Source organism: Penaeus chinensis, chromosome 17, assembly GCF_019202785.1.
Source record: "Penaeus chinensis breed Huanghai No. 1 chromosome 17, ASM1920278v2, whole genome shotgun sequence".
Taxonomy (NCBI): domain Eukaryota; kingdom Metazoa; phylum Arthropoda; class Malacostraca; order Decapoda; family Penaeidae; genus Penaeus; species Penaeus chinensis.
The window spans coordinates 715639-725638 of NC_061835.1; the positions used below are offsets into that span (position 1 = coordinate 715639).

The following is a 10000-nucleotide window of genomic DNA, read 5'->3' on the forward strand; positions in this document are numbered from 1 at the left end:
AAGGGCAAAAAGATAAAGAAAAAAAAAACAAAAACAAACAGAAGCCGACTATAAGCGCCGACCTTTCCTCACGGCCATCACCTCCTCCTCAATAAGGGCGTTAATAACCATCCATTACCTTGAGACATCGGCCTTAACGCCATGATTACCTTAATGGATCCGAGTGCGAATGTCAGGGATGCGGTCAACATCTTCGGGAGAGAAAGATGGAGAGAGAGAGAGAGAGAGAGAGAGAGAGAGAGAGAGAGAGAGAGAGAGAGGGGGGGGGGTAAAGATGGAGAGAGAGAGGGAGAAAGGGTGGAGGAAAGAGAGAGAGGGGGGAAATATGGATAGAGAGAGAGAGAGAAAGAGAGAAGGGGGGGAGAGAGAGGGAGAAAGGGGGGAGAAAGAGATAGAGGGGGTGAATATGGAGAGAGAGAGAGAGAGGGGGGGGGGAAAGAGATAGAGGGGTGGGGATAGAGAGAGAGAGAGAAAGAGAGGAAGATGGAGAGAGAGAGAGAGAGAGAGAAAGAGAAGAAGATGGAGAGAGAGAGGGGGGGGGAGATGGAGAGAGAGAGAGAGGGGGGGGATAAAGAGAAAGAGAGGGGGGAAGATGGAGAGAGAGAGAGAGAAAGGGGGGGAGAAAGACAGAGAGAGGGGGAGGGGAAGATGGAGAGAGAGAGAGAGAGAGAGAGAGAGAGAGGGGTATAGGCAGACAATGAAGGAGGACAGAGGGAGAAGAAGAGGAGATGGATAAAAGGAAGCACAGACAGATAATGAAGGAGAAGAGAGGGAGAGAGAGAGAGAGAGGGAAGGAGGGAGGGAGAAGAGAGAGAAGGAGATGGAGAGAGAGAGTCACATACAGACAGAGAGGGAGGGGAGAGAGAAAGGGGGAGAGGGAGAAAAAGATGAAGAAGGAGAGAGAGAGAGAGAGGCACATACAGACAGAGAGGAAGGGAGGAGAGAGAGAAAGGGGGAGAGAGAAAAAGATGAAAAAGAAGAAAGAAAGGCACAGACAGACAGAGAGGGAGGGGAGAGAGAATGGGAGAGAGTGAGAAAAAGATGAAGAAGGAGAGAGAAAGAGAGAGAGGCACAGACAGACAGAGAGGGAGGGGAGAGGAAGAAAAAAATGAAGAAGGAGAGAGAGAGAGGCACAGACAGACAGAGAGGGAGGGGAGAGAGAAAGAGGGAGAGGGAGAAAGAGATGAAGAAGGAGAGAGAGAGAGAGAGAGAGAGAGGCACGGACAGACAAAGAGGGAAAGTGCAAGGAAGAGGGAAAGGAAGAAAGTGAAAGGGAGAGGAAAGAGGAGAAGGAGAGGAAAACGGAAAGAGAAAAAGAAGAAGAGGAAAGAGAATAGGCGATAATGACAACATAATGGATCTATGGCCATTTCGGCAAACACAAAAACACACACGCACATACACACACACACACATACACACACACACACACACACACACACACACACACACACAACCACACACACACACACACACACACACATACACACACACACACACACACACACACACATACACACACAACCACACACACACACACACACACACACACACACACACACACACACATACACACACAACCACACACACACACACACACACACACACACACACACACACACACACATACACACACACACACACACACACACACACACACACACACACACACACACACGCGCGCGCGCGGAGACCTGGCCATAATTAGAAAACTTCCACTTACATAGGCTTTAGCAAAAAAAAAAAAAAACGTGCCTTTAAGTACGTTAGACGAGGGTGTGGCCAAATGTGGGCTTAAGTAAAAAAAAACAAAAAACACGAGAAGGTTTCTGTTGGCGGCGTTGCATTTGGCAGAAGGAACATAGTAACTTAATTGGTTTTGTATATGTATACACATGTATGTATGTTTACATATTGTATGTATATACATATACATACATACGTACATATGTATATGTATGTATGTATACATACATATACATATACATACATACGTACATATGTATATGTATGTATGTATACATACATATACATATACATACATGTATATGTATATATACATTTATATTTTATATATATATATATATATATATATATATATATATGTGCGTGTGTGTGTGTACTGTACATATACACACACACACATATATACACGTATACAAACGTACATACATCACACACACACATACACACACACACACACACACACATCTGTGAGTGTGTAAGTGTGTGTGTGTGTGTGTGTGTGTGCACATATGTGTGTGTATACACATGTACTCACATACACACACATATATGTATATGTATATTTATATATATACATGTTTACATTTGTGTGTATATATATAAACATATGTGTGTGTGTGCATACATTGGCGTCTCTGTGTGTGTACACATATATGTGTATGTGTACACGTGTGTGTGTGTATGCATATGTGTGTATAAATATGTATTTTTATATATGTGCATATACATATATATATATATATATATATATGTGTGTGTGTGTGTGTGTGTGTGTGTGTGTGTGTGTGTGTGTGTGTGTGTGTGTGTGTGTGCGTTTGTACATATGTGTGTATTAGTATAGTGACGCTTCATGACACGAAGTACGGTACGCGCTCAAAACCTCGTGTACCTGTCTGCGTTGTCGATGTTTAGCGAAATGTCGGATGAAAGGTGACTGATTTGTGGTTCCTTGGGTGATGTAAGATCACCAGGGGATGTAGGAAAGGAGCGAACATGAATATGATTAAATACGAAAAAAACACGAATTGTATGGTCGTGTTATATTCTATGTTTATTTTCTCTCTCTCTCTCTCTCTCTCTCTCTCTCTCTCTCTCTCTCTCTCTCTCTCTCTCTCTCTCTCTCTCTCTCTCTCTCTCTCTCTCTCTCTCTCTTTCTTTTTACTTTTTATTTATCCATATTACATATACGAGTCGCTGGTAGCCGCACATCACCTTTCACGCCAGTAACTTAGAGTCATGTTACTTGACAAGCGGCGTCAATCGAGCTCTCTCTGTTTCACCTGTGATCAGCTGGGTAGAGAGAGAGAGAGGGGGGGGTGGAGAGAGAGAGATAGAGAAAGGGGGGGGGAGAGAGAGAGGGGGGGGAAGATGGAGAGAGAGAGAGAGAGAGAGAGAGAGAGAGAGAGAGAGAGAGAGAGAGAGAGAGAGAGGTATAGGCAGACAATGAAGGAGAAGAAAGAGATAGAGAGAGAGAGAGAGAGAGAAGAAGAGATGTTTGTTTCTTTCTCTTTTTTCTCACTCTCCTTCTTTCTCTCTCTCTCTCTCTCTCTCTCTCTCTCTCTCTCTCTCTCTCTCTCTCTCTCTCTCTCTCTCTCTCTCTCTCTCTCTCTCTCTCTCTCTCTCTCTCTCTCTCTCTCTCTCTCTCTCTCTCTCTCTCTCTCTCTGTCTTTCTCTCTTTCTCTCTCTCTCTTTATCTATTCATCCATATCTCTATCTATACCTCTATCTATTTGTCTGTCTATATATCTACCTTGTCTGGTCAGAACGCATATCACTCTCTGTCATTGCAATTAGTGAATGTAAGAATTATAGTAGAGATGAAAGTAGATTAATTGGGGCACCACTAATGAACGTAATGGTCAATAATTGAACTGAACTGGATAGTCATGGAACTTTTGAATAATTACTCAGCAAGATACTAAATAGAGGAAGTTCGATGACTTTCTTATTTTCAAATATGTATTTATTCATTTACATATTTATTTAGTAACTTAGTTATTATGAATATACGTATATTCTTACGTAAGATGAAAGGTTGACAAAGCGTTTAGGATAGTAGATCGACACTATACCGTTTTGTACCCATGATTATTGAAGATACAACACTGTTATTCGGACATATTGCAATCATGCACACATCGCTAACTTCTCCATTGTCATCTTTAACTGGGCAAGGGAAAAAAAATGAATATAGCGAGTAGAGGAAAACCAATTAGTGATGATAGCAACCGCCAGATGTCACTTTCACTGCATGGAGTTGCCACGTCGGGGTTTTCATTTTGTACATGTTTAGCTGCGAGTTTCCATGATTTTGGGAGTTTTATGAGTGCGTGCGTTTCGAATGTTCCTGTAAGTAATTGCAAGAACAGATAGATAGATAGACAGATAATGATACACACATACATACACATGCACACACACACACACACACACACACACACACACACACACACACACACACACACACACACACACACACACACACACACACTCACATACATACATACATTCATACATATATATATATATATATATATATATATATATGTACGTATATGTATGTATCTATATATTATACATATATATACATAGATATACATACATATATATATATATATATATATATACACACACACACACGCACACACACTCCCACACACATATATATATATATATATATATATATATATATATATATATAAAGAGAAAGAGAGAGAGAAAGATGAAAGGTGTGAGAGGATAGAGAGACCAAAATTCACGCCCTGAGGGGGGGGTGGGGGGTCCAATGACAGTTGTATAATATGCAAATCGTATACTTTCGCTTGAAGAACAGCTGTCACGAAGACGAAGTAAAGAACAAATTCACAGAACAAAGAATAAGAAAAGAAAAACATGTTCTTAATCTCACATTAACCCCCTTTCATTTTTTATTTGTTTATCAGGCGAGGAGGAATTCCACAAGTCAAGGCGTCAGCAGTACAGGAAGTTCAAGAAAGGTTCTTCTTACACTCATGTTCCCTTCATCAACTCTGAAGGTGAGTAGAGGGGGGGAGGAAGGGGGGTTGAAGTCCCTGAGGGGAAGGGGAAGGGGTAGGGTTCTCCGGTCTATTGGTTTAGATCGGAAAGAATAATGGAAGGGAAGTATTTAAACGTTTACCTTGATAGACGAAGAGATCGGGGAACAAAGGGATGGTGGGTGTAAAGGAGGGCGAGTGGAGGTCTGTGACGGAGATTAAGTCAGAGAAAATGGGAGATTGCAGTATTCAATAAAATAGGATGAATTGAAGTCTATAACGTACAGAAAACGAGAATTTTTTCAAACATTCAACTGAAATTTATATTTGAGTAATTCTCCAACCGAATGAGCGGAATTTTATAACCGGTCAGACAAAATGGGAAATGTTGATATTCTCAAACAAGCACTATACTATGCCTCATAGATATTCATGATAAATGTTGATATTCTCGCACAAGCACTATACTATTCCTCATAGATATTCATGGGAAATGTTGATATTCTCAGCACAAGCACTATACTATTCCTCATAGATATTCATTCTTGATTCCCCGTCCCCACCCACCTTCTTCAGACAAGGCATACTGGCTGAAGGAGGGTCAGACCGCCCTTCGCGAGCAGCTCCTCGTCAGCCCGAAGGTGCGCCAGGCCAAGAACATTATCCTCTTTTTGGGAGACGGCATGTCTATCCCCACCGTGACCGCCTCCAGATACCTGAAGGGGCAGAAGACTAGCCGCTGGGAACACGAAGAGATGGCTTGGGATAAGTTCCCTTATTCGGCGCTCATTAAGGTAAGAAGGGGTAGGGGTTATGAGCTCTGGCTTGGCCCACGGAGGAACGAGTTTGGAAAAAGGGATGGCTTGCTAAGATTTTTTTTTAAATGGAGGGTAAGGGGGTGGGGGGAGGGTGTTCGGAAGTTTGTCCATGAATTTGTTTATCCTTTTTTCTCTCTTATTTGTTTTTTTTATTATTCTCTCTCTCTCTCTCTCTTCTCTCTCTCTCTCTCTCCTCTATATATATATATATATATATATACATATATATATATATATATATATATATATATATATAATCTTCTCACTCTCTCTCTCATGTCTCACTTTTTCTTTCACTTTCCCATCTGTATCTCCATCTCTCTCTCTCTCACTCTCTTCTCTCTCTCTCTCTCTCTCTCGGTCTTCTCTCTCTCTCACGCACTCTCTCTCTCTCTCTCACTCTCTCTTCTCCTCTCTTCTCTCTCTCTCTCGTTCACTCTGTCTCTGTCTTCTTGCCTCCTCTCTCTCGTCTCTCTCTCTCTTCTCTCTCTCCCTTCTCCTCTCTCTCTCTCTCTCTCCTCCGTCTCTCTCTCTCACTCGGTCACCTCTCTCTCTCTCTCTCTCCTCTCTCTTCTCTCTCGTCTCTCTCTCCTCTCTCTCTCTCTCTCTCTCTCTCTCCTCTCTCTCTCTCTTTCTCCTCTCTCTCTCTCTCCCTCTCTCTTCTCTCTCCTCTCCTCTTCTCCTCTCTCTCTCTCTCTCTCTCTCTCTCTCTCTCTCTCTCTCTCTCTCTCTCTCTCTCTCTCTCTCTCTCTCTCTCACTCTCTCTCTCTTTCTCTCTCTCTCTCTCTCTCTCTATATATATATATATATATATATCTTTCTCACTCTCACTCTCACTTTCACTTTCACTTTCACTTTCACTTTCCCTTATTTATCTCCATCTCTCTCTCTCTCTCTCTCTCTCTCTCTCTCTCTCTCTCTCTCTCTCTCTCTCTCTCTCTCTCTCCCTCTCCCTCTCCCTCTCCCTTTCTCTCTCTCTCTCTCTCTCTTTCTCCCTCTCTCCCTCTCTCCCACTTTCCCTCTCTCCCTCTCTCCCTCTCTCCCTCTCTCTCTCTCTCTCCTTCTCTCCCTCTCTCCCTTTCTGCCTCTCTGCCTCTCTTCCTCTCTTTCTTTCTCCCTCTCACCCTCACACCCTCTCACCCTCTCTCCTACCCCCCCCCTCTCTCTCTCTCTTCAACCACGTACCTCCCCTCCCTTTCTCCTTTCCTCCCTCTCTCCCCCACGTACACACACGTACGCACAAGCACGCACGCACGCTTTGACCGACCATGAAGGTATGTCAAGAAACCTTGGATTCGAATGATGGAGAGGGGGGGGGGGGAAAGGAGAAAGAGGGGGGGAAGAGAGAGAAAGAGAGAGGAAAGAAAGTGGGAGAAGGAGAGGAAGAGGGGACGAATGAAGGAGAGGTGGGGGGGAGGAGAAAAAGGAGAAAGAGGGGAGGAAGAGAGAGAGAGAGAGAGGAAAGAAAGGGGGAGAAGAAGAGGAAGAGGGGACGAATGAAGGAGAGGTGGGGGGGGGAGGAGAAAAAGGAGAGAGATGGGAGAAAGAGAGAGAGACAGAGGAAGGAAAAGAGGAGAAGAAGAGATGGAGTGTGAGGGAAGAGTAAGAGTGGAAGGGAGGAGGGAAGAGGAGGGAAGAAAAAGAAGAGGGGGGAGAGAAGGAGTAGAGGAAGAACGTGGAGAGGAGGAGGAGTAGAAAAAGAGAGAGACGAGAGGGCGGAAAGGGTAGGGAGAGGGAGAACCAGAATGAAATGGGAAGAAATAGGAAGAGAGGAAGGAAAAGAAGAAGTAGGAAAAAGAGGAGAGAGAGGTGAAAAAAAGGAAAGGGAAGGGAGACGAGGGAGAGAAAGGAAGGGGGGAGGGGGAGAACAGGGGAAGGGGGGGGGGTACAGCAATTGCAATGGTCATAGTTTCTATTGTTGCTTTATGGCTGTTTTTGCTTTATTGTTGCACCTGCCGCCACTGTTCCGGCTTAGTGGCTTCGCTTCTTCCTTTCTCCCGGACGATCAAATACAATTTTATTTTCTATGTTTATTAACAAATATACAAACGAATATGTTTACATGCCGCTATGTAAAAATATTAATTGTTTTTTTGTCTTTTAACTGTCCATAAAACCATTCTGTTTGCCATCAATAAACATGAACACGTTTGTTTGTTTTTTTCATTTTGAGGCAGATTCCATCAAATGATTTCTAGTTTCACAATAATTCGCAATGATTTTCTTACGGTTTCAAGAATTCGATGATTGGTTTTATTTTTCTAATTTTAAAGTTAAAATGTTGATTACCCTGTACTTGGCGTTGCTTGATTACATGTTTGTATTTGAGTTTATGACATTTTATATTGTAGACAGCGTTTTATGGTAAGATGTTTCGGATATTGGCAATTTATTTCGGTTTTGTGACGTTTTCAAGTTTAGTTCGTCTTCGAGATTTTACTGAAGCTCATGCTCTTTTGTTTTTTTTTATTTTCCCGTGTCCGATTATCTCCATACTTTGTTAATATTAAGAATGTTATTGATTGCCTAATAATACGTTTTCTTCGTTTAATTTAAATAATAAATGATATTGCTGAAAATTGAATTAGAATTTATGTCTGTATCTCTCTGTGTGGTTCTTCGGCCTCATCAAGACCCGGATGTTGGCGGGGTTTTAAGCGTCACGAACCAATATAAGGTTAAACGTTGACCTTAACAGTCCATTATTTACTTTCCTGTTGTTGTTTTTTACTGTTCTTTTTTTTCCTTAAGTGACATTACCATAGCCTTCATATCTTAGAGTATATGGCAGATCAAATTAATCTTCCTGTGACAAATCTCGATTACACGACTCGTACTTAAGGACAAATGTCGATTACGCAATTCGTACAGAATGAGTTCATACAGCTTATGCAAATGGAATTCCAAGATTTTATTTTCAGTTTAAATCCGTCTTAGCCTTAAAAAAGGAAAAGTACTGAAATATGAAACACGCCTGACCGTGCCGTGGGTATTAACATATATGAAAAAATTATGTCTCAAGAAGTATATCTTTATCGGAATTTAATAACGGGAGATATATTTCCAAGGTATATAATTGAGAGTACCTTTGGTATTATCGTTTTTTTTTTTAATCTCTCTCTCTCTCTCTCTCTCTCTCTCTCTCTCTCTCTCTCTCTCTCTCTCTCTCTCTCTCTCTCTCTCTCTCTCTCTCTTGACATTATCACAATATAATCATCTGCAAAGGCTGACGAATTTCAGGAGACTTTTTTCCAAAATCGATTTTCACATACAACGCATACATCAACCGGCCCATGCCCAGTGCTATCAGAAGGCACCCTCGCCGCCTTGAGCCGCCCTCGGCCTCGCGTCCCTCCCTCCCTCCCTCCCTCCCTCCCTCCCTCCCTCCTTCACGACTCCTGCCGATGGATGGCCAAAGACCCCCCTCCCCCTCCCCCTCCCCCTCCCCTCCCACAGCGTCTCGGCCACCGTCCTTCTCCGCGTTCGTGACCAACTGAGACCTGGCGGATGGATGCGTATTCGTGTGACATTGACCCGAAAACGTTGCCGTGAGTTATGTCACCTACTTGGCTGGGGGGATTTTACGAAACCAGGAAGGAAGATGCCAGCGGAGGTTTCTGTTTTCTTCTGTCTTCTTTTACTGCTTCTTCTTTGTCTTCTTCTAATTCTTCTTCTTGTTTTTTTCTTCTTCTCCTCCTCCTCCTCCTCCTTCTCCTACTCCTCCTCATTATTATTATCATTATTATTATTATTATTATTATTATGATCCTCGTTCTTCTTCTTCTTTATCTTATTATTAGTATTACTATAATTATCATCTTAATAAGGATTTACAATGGTCAGATCGCCTTTATATTCCACATCCTACATATTTTTCCCTAATAAATTTCACCCACATACAACATACGAAATTTACACAAGTATCCACACCGTTTAACCCAACAACATACTTTCCATTACATCAATTTACATCATTTATCCAACGATTTACAACATTCCTTTACAAACCCATTTTCCCTCTCCCTCCCTCTCCCTCTCCTTTCCCAGAACATCATTTAACTTATCGACCTTTATTTCTATAATTTTCCAGACGTACACGACAGACAGTCAAGTAGCAGACAGTGCCGCGAGCGCCACAGCCTACTTGTGTGGCGTTAAGGGCAACCTCGGTACTATTGGAGTGGATGAGAACGTCAGTAAAGAGAATTGTTCGGCTCAACAGAATGCTGCTTTCCATACGGACTCCATCGCTAAGTGGTTCCAGGTTAGAAGGGTTTTTGTGTTTGTTTGTTTTTGTTTTTTTTTGTTTTTTGTTTTTGTTTTTTGTTTTTGTTTTGTTTAATGGTATTTCCAGGGTGGAGGATTTTGTCTTTTTTTTTTCTTTTTTTCTATATGGTTAGAGAACTTTTTTTTTTCTTCTTC

General features: G+C 42.2%; 1 protein-coding gene across 3 annotated transcripts in view; it reads left to right on the forward strand.

Moving 5' to 3' along the window:
- The window catches only part of LOC125034326 (alkaline phosphatase-like), an 82343-nt gene that overhangs the window by 13889 nt on the left and 58454 nt on the right, over positions 1-10000 (forward strand). For all 3 annotated transcript variants that reach the window (XM_047626127.1, XM_047626126.1, XM_047626128.1), the window contains 3 exons: positions 4689-4781; positions 5337-5554; positions 9669-9842. In XM_047626127.1, the coding sequence (XP_047482083.1) occupies positions 4689-4781; positions 5337-5554; positions 9669-9842 (485 nt within the window). The remainder of the gene's footprint in view (positions 1-4688; positions 4782-5336; positions 5555-9668; positions 9843-10000) is intronic.